The 19,836-nt window shown below is 34.3% G+C and overlaps 1 protein-coding gene across 3 annotated transcripts in view; it reads left to right on the top strand.

Moving 5' to 3' along the window:
* Window positions 1–19,836, top strand: part of SPOCK3 (SPARC (osteonectin), cwcv and kazal like domains proteoglycan 3) — a 173,856-nt gene that overhangs the window by 123,670 nt on the left and 30,350 nt on the right. For all 3 annotated transcript variants that reach the window (XM_027738292.2, XM_027738303.2, XM_027738323.2), the window contains one exon: window positions 2,831–2,945. In XM_027738292.2, coding sequence (XP_027594093.1) covers window positions 2,831–2,945 — 115 coding nt within the window. The remainder of the gene's footprint in view (window positions 1–2,830; window positions 2,946–19,836) is intronic.

Here is a 19,836-nt window from a genome sequence, read left to right on the forward strand (position 1 = left end):
ATATTTCATGTATTTTTTTGCTATTTAAACTATTTAGATATTTTCCCCACAAAAAACAAATTATTTCATCACTGTCTTCAACACTACCTCTCCTTTTTTACCACTACTTCTTGTGTCCTCCTAGTCTGTATGTCACAGATTTCTTTTTCTGTGGAGTTTTTCAGGTATGTTGCTTGTTCTTCTGCCAGCCTGAGAGTAACATGGAAGAAAGTTTTTATTTAGCTGAGCTATCTTAGCAGTATCCCAGTGCACTATTTACTTGTGGAATGATGACAAGATGTTTGAACCAGAGTTATGTTCCTGGTGTCATTAGCTGCTGATATGAAATTGTCAGAACAGCCTGGATTCATTTCTGACTTCTGCAGGCACCATGATTTTCCTTTGTTTCTGGAAACAATATATCTCTGCTGCCTGCTTGCCCATAAAATGAGTTCATTCAGTGTAAAATTTTATCATACTTGTGAATGGGAGTACTGATTTGGAAGTGTTGTGTGCTGACCTTGCAATCAGTATTTCACCTGCCTGTGGCAGGTGTTGGACATTAAGTTTTTTTAATGTTTAAAAAGATAACGTTATTTGCAAATAGGACTGAGTAGACAACTTAAAAGGAAAACAAATCAAAAGGACTAAACTCACAACTCATTATGTTAGCTGGAGCAGCTATGAACTATTTACTAGTCTCTTCAGCTACATTCGAGTGAATCAAAGTAGAAGCACTGGAGTCTGTAAAAATAATCTCTCAAAAGATTAAGTGAGAAATTAAAAAATTATTCCTTTTTTTGGCACTCTTGATACTCTGCTTCTCAGTAAAACAAATCGGGAGTGGGTTTATATGTCAAGTTTTAAGTGGTAGTCTCACTAAGTGGAGTAATCAAAACCTAAAGCACAGCTGTCTGTAGGTATGACTCCGTAAACTACTTAAGATTGAACAATAAAAATCCTCAGATCTTAAAATGAAAAGATACCTCTTTTTAACAGAAACACGTATTAAATTTGGGCTGTAATCCCTTTCACAAACTCCAAATATTGTTTTGAATATTAAAATGTGAATTAGATACTGTTTGGAAAGAGGGCTGGTGGGCATCGTAGCTAATGCAAGCACTCTCCTGTACAGCCTGGATAATTGTGCAGAGGTACAAAAGATTGTTTCAAAATCATCATGGGCAGGTGTTTGCTTTGCTGGCATTTTCTGGTCCTTTAGGAGATGTTATGGCTATATAGCTTTCAAATGGAGCAGTTCTGTTTGGGTTTTTTTGTTGTTGTTGTTTTTTGTTTGGGTTTTTTTTTTACTTGTTTAGTTTGATTTTGGTTTTTTTGGGGGGGGGTTGTTTGGTTTTTTGTTTGTTTTTTTTTTAATTAAAAGGTTTTTTCAGTGTTGTTTTACTTTAACGATACCTTTTTGACAAAAAGTAAAGTATACTTCAGTTATTCAGATAATAATGATTTTATGGAAATACATAAAATATGTGGTATCCTTTTCTGTCTTCTTTTTGGTACTGGCAGTGCAAAAAGGTATTATATCAATAAAGTGATGCAGCTCAGCTTATGCTAGGCAGAGAACCGCATGAGTGTGTGGCAGGACTGGAAGTCTGACTGCATGAAAGGTTGATGAAGTTCTGTAAATTCCCAGCACTTATATCTGCAAACTAGTGGAAACCTCAAGTGCAGCCTGTCAGGAAGCTTCTTGATTCTTACATGGCTAGAGTGCTCCCACCCCTTACGTATTTTTAGGAGAGAGAGAAACTTTGATTCCGTGGTTTGCTGGAAAACCTGATAATTTTATAATGGAATTGCATTAAACTGAAGTTAGATAACCCTAACGAAAGATGAGTCAGAGGATAAAAGATACAGACTCTGGTGAGACTGTTCTTCTGAAGTGTTGTGATGCATAGAAAACACTTTTTACTTGTTACTTGAACTGGTTTTCTGACTCATATATTTCTATGTCATTTACCTGACTAATGAGATATCTTCCGTCTTTTGTTCAAGGATGAAGTTTTCTCTGTAACCATCTCTCTCTTTTTGTTTTTTAAAAAACTCTTTGTACATGCTTTTCCCCTCCACTTTGTTTTTGGGTTTGTGTTTTTCCTGATAATACATTGACAAAATACCAGGGAAAGATCTCTATGTAAGGAACTGTTCTTTTGGAATAAAAGTTCAGCTTTTCAGAAAGAATGACAATGTACAATGATGTTAGTTTCTCTGTATGTGGTTTTTAGCTACATTATATTTGTGTGCTTGATACAACAATTCCATTTCTTGGTTAGATGCTGTTAATTTTTATATGGTTTCTGGATTGGAGCTCTAAGTATATAGATCAGAAGCACCGAAACTAATCTGTTTCCATACTGGAAAAGACAGTCACTGTGCAGAATTACATCAGGTGCAGCTTTCCATTTTATTCATTAATGCTTTTTACTAGAATACTGTCATCTTAAAGACAGAAATTAAGTGATCAATTCTTTAACAATTCACTATTAATTGCTTCCTATCAATAATTAATATTGTTGCTGTGTTTATTTGCTCATATAATACAAATAAAACCAATGCACTCTACTTCCATTTAGCATGGATATTAAAATCAGTCTTACACCACACATGCATTCATGCTTGAATCAAGTCTGAAACTGTAGCCAGGTTAGGGACCAAAAACTTTGTACCTTTATTTAATCTAATTTTTGGTACGAAGGTAGCATATACTGCAGAAAACTTTTCCTAGCACCTGTGTCTGCAAAGATTTAAGCACAGTGAAAAATTGCTTCAAAATTCTTAAAGTTATAATTTTCTGTTATATGTTTCTATTAATGATAGTCATTCTCTCTCCTTACAGTGCAAATTAGAGTATCAAGCCTGTGTCTCAGGAAAACAAATCTCAGTGAAATGTGAAGGACGTTGCCCTTGCCCTTCTGAAAAATCCACAAATGCAGCCAGAAGTGATAGGAGAGGTGAGTGATGGTAATTCGTGTAATATTTTTAACAGCTGATTTCCAGAAGGAGGTAAGATTTTGCTCACCAAAGATTACAGTTACCAGAAACACTGATTATTCTTGAATAAAACCAGCTTTATTTTGTTCAAGGTTTTCTTTGCCATGTTTTGAAATTGTACCTGTAGTAAAATACCACAGTGTTATCAAATGAGCTGTTGTAGTATGACTTACTGCTGTTCTTATTTTGTTCTTTTATACTCCTTGAGGTGCTTATGGCTGTATTTAAGAAAAAGAAAAATTCATTCCTTGCTTCTTCATGTTTTCAGTTAAATATTCAAGAAAACAAAGTGTGATAGAAAAAAATGGAAACTTAAAAGTTCTTGTTACTGGTCATAGGAGCAAGTAGTTCCACTATGGGACTATAAGTAAAGGTTTCATTATATAAATGAGTCAGTTTGACAAGTGCTTGATAGGAATAAAATCAGCTTCCTTTTGGACCATGCATGAGAATAGGCTGCTAGAAAATGAAGTTGCTTTGTACTCCTCCTTAGCCATTGGTGCAGCTGAAACAAACTGGTGGAAAAAAAGTGATGGCTAAGCATATTTGTATTTCAGTGGCTCCCAGGTGATTTTGGAAGGTTGTTGTTAAACAAAGCGTGATACCATCTTCGGTGCTTCTGAATAAAGAGCTGTCATAGCATGAGGTTTTAGGGCACCATGGATGTGAATTTGCCAAGAGAAGCATGACTGGAGATCTGCATTTGTTTCTTTCTTTAGACTGATCTCTGTTAAATGTAATTTTTTTGTTCTTTCTGTATAGTAACACTTCTGATGACTAAGCTAAAATCTTTATGCACAAATATAATTGAAAATACAGCAGAATTAGTTTTTTAAGATTGGGGTTTTTTTCCTGTAGCAACCTTATACTGATAAAAGAAACCAACATTACATTCCTGCATTATGTTAACGTTGGTATTTCACTATAGTTTGACGCGCTCTTCCAAATGTATTGTCCAAGAGAGTCTTACTGTTTCCATTATAAACTGTAGCTACTGCCAAAACTATTTTTTTCCTAGTTTAAAAAATAAATTAATGTTCTTTTAACAATGAATAGAGATGACCACTATAAACATTAAGTTGTATGCAGACATACGAATCAATTAAAAAACTGCTCTGAAACACTCATTTAGGTCACTTTTTTGGTCTTCAACAATATAATTGATTGTGTAATTAAATATTAATTGAATATATGTCATTAAATACTTCCTGTGCTGTAACTCCTCTGCAAAATTATAGTGTTTTGATGTTTTTTAAGGCATTAATTTACAGTTTCAAGTAACACCTTCTAATGAGTAGATAAATCTGTCATTTACTCGTATTGTCAGGCAGAATGAAAAGCACTGGAAGACACAGCACTGTATGGTTAATGTGGCCCCTTTAATAAGATATATAATGTAACCCCAATGTGGTTGCAGTATTCACTAGCAATAATTTCTGCATCTCCAGAATGAATATGAGAATGATTCCTTAACAGTGGGCTTTAAGTGAAATTAAGATAATGAGCTGAAAAGAATCTCTCCGTGAATAGCAGGCCTGTGATTCTCCAGTGTTAGTCTTTTAATATGGTATCATTGCCCTCAGTTTTTACCAAAACAAGATTAGTATTTTCTCTGCTGGAAGTTTTTTCAGCTGATGCAGTTATTTTTGTCCTTGATGTGTCCGTTCAAGCACATTCTGTTTTTTGTACTCCTGTACTAAAACACTGAAAAAAATCTAGAGACAATTTTTTTTTGCTTCAAAAAAATGGAATTGTTTTTAATTAGGATTGAACTCTTCTTGAAGATTTATGCTGCCAAGGGATCAAGATTGCTTGTGCCTAGTTATGTAAAAGAGAAGGAAAAAGGTTCCCATGTGTATGGGAATTAACACTAATCCCATCTTGACAGAATGTCAAGGCAAGCAAAATACAGGGCTGTTCCAAATGCTACATTTTATTGCAACACTGAAAATTGAATATCATTTTTTTACAAGGCCAAAGGCCAGGAGACTTGAGAAATACAAAAGTGAGCTGAGTATCATTACTGAAATTTCAGCCATTTTTGTGACAATACAAAATTTCTTAAAACGGCAGTTCTTATAGCAGAAGTTATAAGAATACAAGTTTTGTCTTTAAGTAGAACTCCATAAAGCGTTCTAACAGTTGGACTCTGTGATCTTGGAGATAATTTCCAACCTAAATTATTCTATGTTTCCATGATTCTAAGCTGTATACACGTCAGTTGCTTACAAATTTGACGAAGCCAGACAGACAAAGTAAGATTATTATTCCTGTTTCAGGGATAACTGAAGTAAGGGTTTCCTAATATACATCCCTTATCTAAGGCAATTGTTCATCTTTTCAGATTAAAAAATTTACTGACTTTTTTGGTGTATCAGAAGAGCAAAGCATGTCTATGAACTTTTCCAGATAAGTCTTGATGTGGAATCCCATACTCCTTTGGGAAGCAAAATTAAACCAGTACTCAGAAAAACAGATTTTCCTTATAAAATGTATGTGAACCTAATCATAAAATCATAGGATGCTCTTAGTTGTAAGTGAATTCTAAGGTTTATCTAATCCATATCTCTGATGAATGCATGAAGCAGATGAAGGTATCCGGGTTTTTGTGAAAGCTGTCTCATTTTAATGATACATTTAGAAACATTGGATCTAATTGATGTTCAGGGGCCCTTAGATTGAATCCATACATGAAAGGGCTAAGAACTTCACCTGGAACTAGATGTGTAAGTTGTTGACAAAACAAAAGTAACAAGCAAAAAAAGACACAATAAAATAAAGATCTTTCTTTATCATCTCTTTGTTTTGAATTTAGTTTAGAGAAAGCAATGGGTATCATGTAAACTGTAAACTACAGTAGGCTCTCCAATATTGTTTTAGTTCAAGATATTACAAGAAAAAAAAAAGATGGACATCTGTCAGTTATTTTGTACTGTTATTTAATTGATATTTAATTCATAATTAATGTAATGTATATTAATACATTTAATTATTGGTGTAGATCAAGAACTATGTTACCTTTTTTTCTGCAAAAAGAAATAATGCAGTCTGTGGAATATGTGTCTTAGAAAAAAGGATAAAATTTTAACTGCATTTACTTCTTATGTCATTTAATGTGGTATATATAAGGCTTTATATATATATATTTTTACAGTATAATAGCTTTACACAGAATCAAGGCAGCTGGCATATGTAGTCATACCCAAAAGCTCAGAATCGGTTGAAGGTCCTGCAGTTTAAATGGCAAAAGATATGGCATTATGGGTAAAATACTGCATATTCATCAGCTACTGAAATAGAAGAATTTGCTCTCAATAATTTTTGAGTTAATTTCTAATAAATCCTGTGATAAGAACTCACTTGATATTTTCACTAAAATAACAGAGATAGGATTATATTCATGGAAGAAAAAAAGGGCTTCTCTTTATTTCATCATCTGAGGAGGACTATATAGGTAGGACTGGAAGCTTCTATAAACATCATACTCTTTGAATCTAAGTTTTTGCCAGGTGGAATTGAAAAGGCAACTGAAATTGCATGCTGAAAGGATTTTCAGTTAGCATATATGAAAGACTTTAATCACAGAATATAGATACTCTCTCAGCTATATCCTGTTTTGTACTGAGTACTGCCGAATTGTTAATTGCTGTGGAGAGATGAGGATAAGTAACAGTAGGATTAAAGATGCTCTGGATTCTGTTTCATTCTGTGTGCATCAGTGCTTGAAAAGCAAATACAGGGACAAATAGCAAAACAGGACTCTCCCAAATCCTCTCATTTAATTTGCATAACATCATCTTTTCAATACATGACCTCCACCAGTCTTCGTATAGTACAGGTATAGATGCCAAAAAAGAGCTTTTGTTTTGTTTGCATTCAGAGAGTACACTGAATGGTTTCCAGACATAAAAAATAAAGAGATCGAGGGCCAAAAATAATGTTTGTGTTAACTCTTTAATCTCTACTTTGTATTTTTGCCTTTCAAAGACAGATAGTACTGTTTTGTAATTCCCTTTTTCTCTTTTGCCAGATGAACTACAGGACATCAATAGAATAAAATCTGTATTCAAACCAACATATACTAGACCAATTAGACCTGATATTATCAGTGATCAGTTATGGGATAGCCAGAAGGAGCCATTTGTGTGAGACAATGAGCAAAATTCCCATCTAGAAGGTGAAGAGGTTCATGCTGTGTGATCAAGAATAAAATTTGACTTTCAAACCTCAAATAAGACAAAGATAACCCACCAAACAAAATTAGTGTTACATTATAGTGCTGTTCGGGGTTTATTTACAAATATATTAGTATGTTTTAAAACATTTCCTAAAAGATCTAATTGTAACATTTAATTTTACACTTTCATGCCTGTTACAGAAAGTAAGTGACTAGCCTATAAAAAGATGTACAAAGAGAAGCGTGCTCATTTTCATCATGGGAAAACTGTTCTCAGTTGTTAACTTTCTCTGAAGAATATGTACAGTAAATGGAAGGAGGTGGTCTCAGTAGTCTGGGAGTAGCAGTAGCAACATTTTATATATGTGACAAATTTGCAGGAGGTAATTGTCAGCTTTCTCGTCTACTGTTCTTCTTAACCATACATTTATATTCAATAAAATATTTTATTATGTAATTACTGCTGCAGTTCTATAGAATGCAACATTAAAAGAAAATCTCTATGCATTTTTAGTTGCTTAATTTTCATTAGAAAATTTTACTGATTTTTCTCAAAATAGTCTGTAGCAGAAGCCTGAAATACAAGAGCAAAACTATCAGTAGTATCAGTGGAAGCACTCAAATTAAGAATGTATCTCATCTGTTCTGGCATATACTGTTTAAGATTGATATCATTTTGTGACAACAAAAATCTAGGCTGGTATGTCTGCTCTTACCTTTACTACTGGCATCAACATGAATCTTGTCATTGATTTAAATGTAAATAGGCTTTACAATTGTGACTCAATTTCCTTGTTAGAAGAAAAGACATCATCCATAGGTAAGCTTTCTTAATCGACTATTTCTAAACAGTATTAATGCTTTGAAACCTTTTATGATTTTAAAGATACTACAAAGCTAAAATGTATTACTGTATATCCATTTTAGTTCTTCAGAAGCTGTTGACTTAGCAGTAAATGCCCATTTTGCTTTTACTACTTTTTGTACTATAATATATACTTTTCACTTGTGAATCTTAAAGCTGTTCATCTTAGACCTATATTTGTCCAGGCACACAAGCTAAAATATTGGTTTTCCCTTTTTTTAATTCGTTATATACATTTACAGTAATGGTGAACTGTAAGTATAGATTATATATAAATTGAAGCTATTTGAAGATAAAATGAAAATTGATGCATTGTAGATTTTTATACTTTGGAATTTGGTCATCCTAATTCATTAAGGATGAGGTTTTTTTCCCTCTGTTGTATTAAGGGTGAATGATGGACCACTTTTTACTTGATCTTCAATAAGAAGTACTGTTGTTTTATCAGATTTTAGTGCTTTGCTATATATTTTATAAATGCTAGGTTATTTCTGAGATAGCAGGCTAATAATCTTAGCAACAGTTCATTTGTATCTGTAAGTTATTTCTATATCTATGATAAAAAGGGAATATGCTAGCACAAAAATACTGTATTATTGCAATTGTAAGACATCTAAGATTCATTACTGTGTTTGTGTAATAACAGAAATGCAATGGAGCTAATTTGTTTTGTCCTTCAATGTTAAGATAAATTTTCTGCATGAATCTTGTTTATATTTTTGAACTGAATATCTTTTTTGCTTGAGTGATGCTGAGCCAAGTAAAATTGTCATCAGTATCTTCTTTCATTAATCAAACTCCATTCTCGGACTTTCTAGAAAGAGACCACTCCATCATAATTAGTAGTAATCTACTGTAGTGTGATTGGTAACAATCTAATGTGGTGTAGAATGACAGAGAATGTGTTTGGAATGAGAGTGATCTGACCTGTATGCCCACAACCCCCGGTTCCCTCCTCATATAGCCTGAGCTTAGCCAGAACCCACCCACATACCAGGCTTCCTTCCCCTGGAACCCCGGGAAAGACTGGAAAGGAGAGGTATAGGCCACTTGCTGTATATTGTCTGTGTGTGATGTGGAAGCAATGAAGGGCCAGTGGAAGGACTTTGAAGGACTGGGGAAATGGAGATGCAGCTGTATAACCTGTTGTTAGACTGTAGAAGTGGCTCCATTTGTCAGTTTTGCTTCAGATGCATGTTTCTCCTGTAATTTCAAACTTCTGCATGGAACAGTGTGTGTTCAGTTTGTTTTAAACACCTTTATAATTCAAAAGGGATAACTAGAATCGGTTAGTCTATTGGTTGATGATATTTTGGCTAAAAAATTTTTACTCTTGCTTTCTGTTTTTGCGGGGATTAAAATATTTGGGAACAAGCGATAGAAATATGTGTATTGCTGAAAAGAAGTGATATGACAAACGCAAGTAGAGCAATGAAGCAGAGACATTCTAGTAAAAAGTGTACTATTAATTCAAATCAGAGTGGAGCTGATAGTGTGAAAAAAAGAAAACGAGTAGAATGTGCTTGAACAGTGATTTATATTTTTGTAATTCTCTACCATGAACTCATAATTGCAGAAGAAATTAAAATTCCATTGAATTTGACTGTTAGAAGGAAGAAGTGAAGGATTAAGGGGAGATTGTCCATCCCATAATAATATAGTTTATATAAAAAAGGCTAGAGTGTATATGCTGTGTTTATGAAAAATAATCCACATAACACTGCAGAACATATTCAAGAATACTTTGAAAAAGGACATTTTATTGTTGCCAGGATTAAGTGTAATCCTTAGAAAGGATTGTTAGCTGAGTACTTGTTGTCAATATTGCAAAGAGCTACAACACTAAAGGGAAAACAGGAATATTACATACCTATCACTGGAAGCATCTCTTTGCTCACAGTTCCAAGTGCCTTTGCAACAGCAGTCTACCCTAAAATGACCTTGTCTTTGCTCTTTATTTCTTTATTTGGACTGCTTTGTTATTTCCAAGTCCTTCCACTTTTATGGCTGCTTTTAAAAGCCTTGGATACTCAAGCTATGCAGCTTTGACAAATCCAGGTATGTATATCGTATCCACAAATTTACTTTTAAATGGAAAAGGCTGAGGTCTCAAGGCTGTGGAAATCGGTTCTAGCCTGCTGTGTTGAGCTACCCTTCAAGAAGTCGCTTCTCACATTTCTTCTGTTAGCAGCAAACGAGCACATAACTGGAGATCTGGCCCTGTGTTCGAGTATTTGTGTAATGCAGTTTTGGATTTCTAAAATAATGTTAGTGTCGCATCTCTGCTCACTGTGTGAGTATTTTTTATCACAGGATGCCGAGGTCAGGCATGTCTTGTGCTAGTTGTGGCTTACAAAACAAGTGTGTATGTTTGAGAAGGTGGGCACAGCTGGAATTCCTCGGTGACCTTGTCCATCCTATGCACAGGAAGCAATTTCAAGGTGAACTGTCCAGACTTTCTTTCAAGTAAAACTAGCTAGTTCACTACAAATAAGTGTATTACACACATGGGATGGACACTTAGAATAATGCATTGCCTGTTTTGTAATCCTCGATTTCTGTGGGACTGTTCAGACACTCAGAGCCATTTAGACCCTCTGGTTCTTTTTAGGTAAAGACTCAGTATATGCAAGATGAGTAATTAGTCATTCAGAGTTGTTTTCTTACTACTACAAAGTAATATATACCTTTAGTATAAACTCTTCATATACTTTTCACAGAGGAAAAGATTTCTCTTTAGGAAGGAGCTTGCTTTAAAATGATTTGTTATGAAAATTCTGATTAGCTTGGTTGATTTCTCTATTTCCTTTCCCCCTATGTTTTAGTAGGGGAGAAAACCCAAAGAACTCACGTAGTGAATATGTCTTTAGAGGCAAAAAAGTTAACCTTCAGTGTATCAGCCTGTGGTTTTGTGCTGCTGCAGTTTTAAGAGAGTTAGACAAGCTAACCTGTTGATGAAAGAAGATAATAAATACTGTTTCATTTTGTGTTTTATAATCATTAATTTTAACTTAAGTCTTTAAACAATTAATGAACAAAGTCAGTCCTAGAGTCCCTGAAACACTCAAATTATTTGGAAAATTTAGTCTGTGTAGCACAACAAACTCTCAATAAACTATTATAGGTATTCATGAGATCATGCTTTTTATAGGATATATTCATTATTTTCTTTTGCTCTCTGCCAACCAGCTTTCATAGATTATAAAACTGGAAGCTTAAATATAGTCCAGACCATTAAAATGGTGTTGCATTCGATTATAATGGCTATAATTGCCTTAATTATGTAAATGAAGGGGCCTTGCCAATCTTACAATACATTAAAGGCTTTAGAAGTATGTCACAGTAGTTGTATTGAAATAAATAACCAAAAGAGATGCAGATGATATGCTGAATATCTGGATCAGCATTGTCTTTCTGTTAATGCAGTGTAAAATAAGCTAACAGGATGCTGCTATATTTGCATCTTCATTACTGATGTAATGGTAATTTTTTTTTACTGATACTATTTTTATATTATCGATATGCAGTAATATTTAAAAGTCTTTCATTGCTCATCAATAGGACATAACAATAAGAGAAAATCCTCTTTTTTTTTTTTTAAATCAGGTAATTCTTTTTGACTAGTTTATTTGCCCCTCCTTATTTTTGGCGAGTAAAACATTTGGTGCTGATTTTGTAACCTGATTCTGACTTATTTTTTCCTGTAATTATATCAGAACTTACTGGACAGTGAAGCTATTTGACATCCTTAGGGAGTTCAGGAATGGACTGATGATGGTACAGTAGTGTCCTGAAGGAGTGTTGGATCTGTGAGATTCACTGAGTTGTCTTCAAGTAGGATGTAAACCCAGTGGTATTTAAAGAACCCTTTTTGCAACTAGTTCTCAGTAACATTAATTGAATCTTTAGTATTTCAATTTCCTATTTACTTTACTACTTCAACTGTGCTATCTGTGCTCCATCTTAAATAGTTGCAGTATCGCTTTTCTGAAGTGACTGTTCTAATAGCTGCTAGAATTTTGATATTTTGTTTAAAATATCAAAGTCCTTTAGAAGACAGGGATTAAAAAGCCTGGTTTTGGCAGCTATTGCTAATGTTTCTATAGTTGCTACACAAAAATTGACAGAAATAAAATGTGCTAATTACAGCATCAATGTCCTGGTGATATGGTTGCCCTTTCTAAAATTTTTTTTTTTAACAAGCGTGTTGGGTCTCATTTATTCTTTGAAGCTGATCTCTGTCATAGTAACTAATTTCTACTTGAGCTAACTTTAAGAAAATATTCCAATAATTCATTATGCAAGGAAAAAATTTTACTTGGTATCAGCATGTCCCTACGTGGTTACACAATGTCTTCTTTCTTTCAATAGTTAAAATATAATCAGTTAATTTCAATAGTTAAAATATAATTACACATAAAAGTACAAGTTTTCTCTAAGAAAAACCTTTCTCACTTCTCTTGAGCATACAGACAGAACAATACTGATTTACTGTTTCACTTTTACTCTTTTTGTATAAATATTTGAACGCTCTTTCACAATTGAAAACCTTTATTCTCTTGGTTGGTGTAATGTTTTGAGGCACTACTGGAATGGTTTAATGTGCCTAGTGTGTATTCACTGATGCTCTGAAAATGTCTGCATTTTAAAAGTATGATGACACCTAGGCCATGTTCACATCATCTGATTATCCTACTCATTTCAAGCTGTGATAATTTCTAAAAGTTTGAAATGATGATACAATGCTAAAAAGAGATTTTACGGTTTCATCTTCTCCAGGACAATCCTTACATACTTCGGACTGTCTTTGAAAATACATTTTCCTTTTACTTAAAAAAAAAATCCTTACTTTCTATGCAAAATTGTCATTTTACAACTCTTGCTAGCTTTAAGTCTTCATGTAAGTTACTATAGTTTTACTCAGAGTCCTGGTAAGGAAATTTAAACAAATATGCACTAGTGTCAGCAAGATCTAAATCTATTTCAGGTGATACATTTTTATATCTTGACTGTTTTTACTGCCAAGGAGGCAGATTTTATATTGGTAAATAAAAAGATTTTTTTGTATTGTTGATGAATCAGCATTATGAAAAAATATATTAATGAAATTATTAAATTCTACTTGCCTTAAATTATAATAATTACCCAACACTGTTGCATTTTATCTGCATCACAAAATACAATATTTAATTTTATTTTTTCTTGATATCTTAATTTTATATCCCAGATGCAGACTACTTTACATGTCAGAAATCTGCTAAATAAAACATTTAAGTCTTCATGGAAAATTAAAAACCCAACTTCTGCCCTGAAGGCACCATGGTCCATGTAATTAGCTGTGGCATGTGTTTTAACTGTTGTTCCTGCTGATACTGCAAGATCAAGTGCTACAGCCACCTTGCATACAGGCATCAGCAATTGTTCAGTTGTGTCAAATTGTAAGCTTTGGCTCATTAGCATGGTGGCACCTTTATAATAGTCTGAATGCTAAATGAAAAGCATTTGGCTTTAAAACATAACACCCCCTAAAATTAAATGGCTTTGAAAAACAAGTTTGTATTGTGATTTGCTAGTACTGAAATATGTTTTTGTAGGAAGAAAAAAACAAGTCTCTGCTAAGAGTACATGGCAAGTCATAAGAAATCCTGGATTGATAGATCTTTAATGATAATTCTTGTCAAAACTATTTACATTATTTATGCTCTTTGAATAGAAGTTTATTATAAATTCCTGAGAATAGTAGTAGAGCATGAAACATTTAAAAAGAGATTTGTAAAGCCAGCTTTGAAGGAAACTAAGTAAATTAAGATGGCTTTGTTCTGTTTGGTCTCTTCAGCAGTTGTCTTCTTTTCTGAGATTAGGTGTAGATGAAAGTTTCAAGCAAGTTTGTATCACAGTTTACTATGTCTCATAGGAATCTGATTTTTTGGGTCTAGTTTTTCTTTTAAGGTCAGTATTTGAAGTTGATTACCCTCTGTAGTATTTCTCTCTATACAGTTTAAGAGGATTAAAAGATACTTCTGAGATAGATGCCACTAATAAGCTGTTATTATTTAGTTACCTTCTTTCAAAAGGTTTAGCTTCAGAAGAGGAATACCAAAAGAGTGTATAGTTTTAACAAAGTGAACAGAGTACTGTTGCAGCTTAGAAAAAACAAAGAGATAGTATTACTCTTTCTGTGTTGTATTTCACCCTGTTTGAATCTGTCAAAGAGGAAAAAAAACACAGTTTATACAAGTATATTCAAGTCAGTTGGGATGTTTCTAACAGTTTAATTGGTCATCGGATCATAACTAGACTTTGTAGAAAATAGGATACATAAAATTAGGAAAGCAAGTTTAAAAGAAAATTACTACAGACTGGACTAATTTAGGAAGCATTGTCCACCAGCTCTAAAGACTACTGGTAGGTAGTTTAAAAGTATTTTTTCTGAGTCAAAAGCTGAAAATAGCCAACAGTATGAAGTGTGTCAAGGCTAAAGGATGCAGGCAGTTGTCAGAGATGAGCATTTGTGACAATTTGCTGCCTAGAAAAAGAAAGCTAAAGATCAATTCAGTTATTCACAAGATTATTGTGTACATGTGTTTATTTCTTGACATCTCTAGAATTTCATTCTTTAGAGTTAAAGTTAGGTTTTGTAACTCAAGCACTGATTTACCATGTCTGTAGTTCATCCAGATGGTCATGTAATTGTGAGAGCTCTCACTGTATGTAAGGATTAGCAGCCTGGACCTGTTACAGCAAGCACCTTTGTAGTGTTTGTTTGTGGGCAACATGAATCTTGTCATGTAAGATGCAGTGGTCACGTTTACTTGTAGAACCAGACTGTCTTGATATCCTTAACATACAGCATGTGGGGTTCTTAGAATTTCATTGATGTGAGTGATGTATGGGGCTGATTTCTTTAGTTTGTTGTAAAAGGTTCTCAGACAGGCATTTAGCATGCAATATTGAGTAAATATAGTAATTCAGCTTTCTAGCTGGAATATATCCCCTTTCTGAAGAACATCCTAATTTTCTTGTGAGGAAAAACTATATATTACTACTTTCTTTGTCTTTGTCCTTTCTATAGGCCACTTTGTACTGTTTTGCACATACTATGTAACACTTCATTCTGCAAGTAATTAAGTCTAAGGTATTAGTCTTTGTAAGTTAGGGTAGGATAGTTAGAGTGAATGATAAGCATTGTTAATCATTTATCTTAAGTTGTTTAATTTGCTATTTTAGTTTGTTGATATTATTTGAAGTTACTTCAGTCTTCCACATAAAGATTTGTAATAAGTGATACCCAGTGCCATAAACATATTTCCTTTTTTTTCTTTTTTAATTTAAGCTATTTCCAAATTCCTCCAATGTGTTGTGTAACAACAGACTTTGATATGACTAGGATATCAGGCTTCTGATTTGCTCATTTCTCTTTTCCAGACCAGAAACAAGTACAGAAATAAGCTTGACAGCTTGGTGTGCGGAGGTGGAAAACTTCATTTAGTGTAAAAGGAGACAGGAATACCTTTTTTCCTCAAAATAACCTGTGCAACTAACACAGAGAATCTTAACAAAGATCCAGTAAATGAAGACTTAAACTAACTGTCTCTTGAGTTGATCTTTGTTGAGATGTTTGAAATTATCAGTAAAATACTTTTGCTACCTAACTTTCACCAGGCTACACACCAGTATTACAGAATCACAGACTCACCTAATGGTTGAGATTGGAAGTGACCTCTGGAGGTCATCTTGTCCAACCCCCTTGCTCATGCACAGCCACCTAGAACAGGTTGCTCAGAACCATGTCCAGACAACTTTTGAATATCTCAGAGGATGGAGCCTCTCTGAACAACCTGTGCAAGTGCTCAGTTACTCTCAAAATGAAAAAACGTTTCCTCATGTTCAGCAGAAACCTCCTGTGTTTCACTTTGTGGCCACTGCTTCTTGCCCTGTCACTGGGAACTACTGAAAAAAGCCTGGTTCCATTTTTATGTTCTCCCTCCAGGTATTTATATACATTGATAAGATTCCCTTGACTTTTCTTCTCCAGAGAAAGCGGTCCAAATGCTTTCAACATTTCATCATGTGAGATTTTGTTGATTCACAAAATGTAAAACAAAAAGTGCACATTTTAATTAGCTAACCAAAGTTGTCTCACTATCATAATAGAATCTCAGGACTGATTTTGTCATATTCAGTGACAATTAGTGATACAATTTGGTTAGCTGTGAAGACCTGTGAAAGAGAAAAAGCTTCAAAAAGTGGTCTGAGAACTATAGCATATATATCTATACTTAAAAAACACTAAACTTAGTTCATTGTACTTCTGCGTGCAAATGAGTATTTTTCTTCTTTAGCCAAAATACAGAGAAAGAAATACAATCTGATCTGACATTTTTGAGGAACAAGTTGAGAAATGTGTAGCTTAGCATATAGTGTAAAATGTAGTCATGAAAATGTGATTTTTAACTCCAAATACATTTATCACAAAAAATTCTTTGTAATTTCAAAGTGATGACGTAAATCCATAAATTTCCTATTTAAGAGAAATGTCTTCAAAAAAATATTGTTTGCTTACATGCACACACAATGCAGAAGTCTATAATGCTTCACATATATATATATATATGTATATATATATGCACACGCTTATATGTATGAGGCACCTAGAACACTGAAACTATTCTGTGAAATTGAGCACTGTGATTTATTTTGGAAGGTAACATAGTCATATACAAGATAGACAGAAAAGTACAATCAGTAGTAGTAGCCTAGAAACCAAACATATTTTCCAGAACATGAGCTCATAAAAAGTCTTGCAGATCATAAAGCCTGCAAAACAGCCTTCACTTTCCATCTACTTCAGGCCCAGTGATGTAACATTCAATTTAATCCGACATAAGCTTTTTAATAGGGTAATGATTTATTCTTGACATTTGGACAAAGGACACAAGGAGCCTTGGAAGTAATTTTTAAATTCCTAGCTATATATATGTATTTATATCTAGAAGAAAGTTGAGGATAAGTGTAAGGATAAAATTATACTGAATTTCATTACCACAGAGGTCATCGAATAATTGCACAATCTACTATTCCTTTTTTCTGTTACTCTGCCTCTAAGCAGGATTTCTTCAGACTGGAAGAATGTTTCTTTTGCAGTTTAGGACTTTCATAATGGAAATAGAAATGCATATATCCATTAAGAAGGCATTTGCGAAGAGACTGACAGTGTTGGCATACATTTGTTAAGCCCTAAGCCAGTCCATGTGTGCAGATCACCTGCACTGCATATACAGTGAGTTTGGTGTATCCCGGAGGCTTGCAGTTTAATGACTTCAGAACTGTATACCCTTCTGGGAGAGCTGAACATGAAATGGTCTGATCAGAGCTTCTGATCTTGTTCTCATATAATCGGAAATTCTTTTTTACTTCCAGAGTTTTGGGATAGATAAAAACCAGCATTTTTAAAAAAACTGAAATATGGGAACTTTTTTCCTATATTGTTGAGCAGTTTGTTTCAGTGTACCACATGGACATGGATCATTATGTTATATAAAATAAAAGTGCATATAAAATCCTTATCAAGCATTATAAATGCTCATCAGTGTTATTCTGAACAATGAAAAAATCCTTTTGTAGTGGAAGCCAAACAGTAACTGTGAAAACGAAGTGTATCTGCCTATTGCGATCTTCATAGATGACCTATTTTTTGCTATCAGTGTCTCAGTGTTAGACTGCATTATTTAATTTTTTTAAAACTTTGAATTTCTTAACCTGTGACATATCAGGCCATACAAAAAAGGGACATTTTCCTGAAGACTATTTCCTTTCTTCTTTCAATACTATGAGAGAAAAAGTTTATATGCAGACTCAAAAATTACACATAACAGTATTCATTTTCTTTGTAGTGATTGCATAAATGTCAGTCAATTAATTTAGATTAAAATGTTCAGCATCTTACCTTTCTGTAAAAATGTTTTACATTTTAGTATTTTCAAAAAAAGAATAAATACTGTTTTGGTCCAGAAAAAAAAAAATCACTCAGTTAAACAGTATGAAAGATATGAAATGATGAAAGGTGTTCTGTTACGGAAATGTGCTGACTGACAAATAACTTCTTTTCACGGAAAAATTTTCAAGACCAAAGTGATTAAATGGGACACCTGGATTATGTGCTGTACAAGTAAATGTAAATAAGGTGTGGCTCATTAGCTCTTGACACTTCAAAATGTGAGGAAGTAAGGAAAGAAGCAGCCTAGAAAGGGAAAAGGGTAAAAAAAGAAAATGTGAATAGCAAGGAGATGATGATTCTTTATTATGCCTTAAGCTTGGCAGTTTTGTGCAGAGTTTTGTGCCCACCAGGCAGGTGCTTGGCTGCCTTATATAGGTAGAAGAGAGGAGAAGACCTCATTATTTTTTTATGTTTAGATTGAACTATATGTTTCTATCTTCTGCTGAATAGGTGACCTGGTTTTTGTTTTGTTTTGGGGAGTTTCTCTGTGTGTGTAGAAAATGAGAAACAAATCAAATCTAGATACCTTATGTACCTAGTTGACTACCTTTCAGAAAGATTTTGGAGAGTTTGTGTAAATTGCTCCCCTGTGGGACATTATCACTGCCTGTATCCTCAGGAAGTTTCTTGTAATTATCATCACCGCTGAGTGACTGAGTAATCAGAGGAGCTGTTGCCTACATCTTCTTCACAGGTGATTGATGTCAGTGTCTTTTGAAAATGTCAGGGTTTCTGTTTCCTTGTTTATTAATTCCTTCTAAGATACTTACCTAACTCTCAGGCATTTTTGGACTTAAAGAAGTGACTAGACGTTCAGTGCTCACTTATTTTGTTTTGATAAGCTGTTTGTTTGCATCAGATATTTTACACAGCAGTTTCATGGTGGTAGCAGGTGTGGTTTTGACCTCTATGGACCTGGTGTTGTACACTGGTATTGTTTGGACGCAGCTCCTTCATGCTGACTAATACTGAAAGAAACAGTATTGCTAAGTAACACTGGACACAAGTTTAAATTGGGAGAGGACTGGCTGGAGAGCAGCCCTGCAAGAGAGGCATCTGGGGGTGCTGATGGGCAGCAGCTCAGTGTGAGTCAGCAGCGTGTCCAGGCAGCCCAGGGGGCAAAGCCCATGCCGGGGAGCATCAAGCATGGCACAACCAGCCAGTCAGCAGAGGTGACTGTGCCACTGCATTCAGCCTTGGGGTGGCCTCTCCTGGAGTGCTGCGTGCGGGTCTGGGTCCCACAGTTCAAGAGGGATGTGAAGGTCCTTGGCTGCATCCAGAGGAAGACAACAGAGCTACTGACAGGATGGAAGGAATTTGTGTAAAAAATAGATGTAATTTCACATTATAAATGTTTCTTACTACTCTTACTAGGATGTCTTCAAAACCATTATCAGCAGGCATTTGGTTATTTCTTAAAGTAATTAAAATATTGGTTTTGTTTTGAAGTCTCAGCTACTGATGCATTATTTTCAGATTCTTGCTGATGTCACAGTCGCTGTTCTGCACTGCTTGCAAAATCTGTGGAAGTGTAAACACAGTGATGCCATTATTATGGCCAATAGTTTTGAAGTCTCAGATGTGGTAGTGAAGAGGTTCACAGTTGATGACATTTGGCAGTTCTTTTCAGCTGTAGGCAGTGGTGCTGATAATCAGCACATCCAGTTAGTTCAAATACCTTTCATGGCTTATGATTAACAAGTAAAACTATAACTGAATACATTACTGCCTGGCATCTCTAATTGCCCATACTCTTTTTGTCTTGACAGGTTCTTAATCACCATATGGAGAAACAATATGCATTGTAATTAT

This window comes from Pipra filicauda, unplaced genomic scaffold (assembly GCF_003945595.2).
Source record: "Pipra filicauda isolate LSUMZ 115617 unplaced genomic scaffold, ASM394559v2 scaffold196_size3971931_pilon, whole genome shotgun sequence".
NCBI lineage: Eukaryota > Metazoa > Chordata > Aves > Passeriformes > Pipridae > Pipra > Pipra filicauda.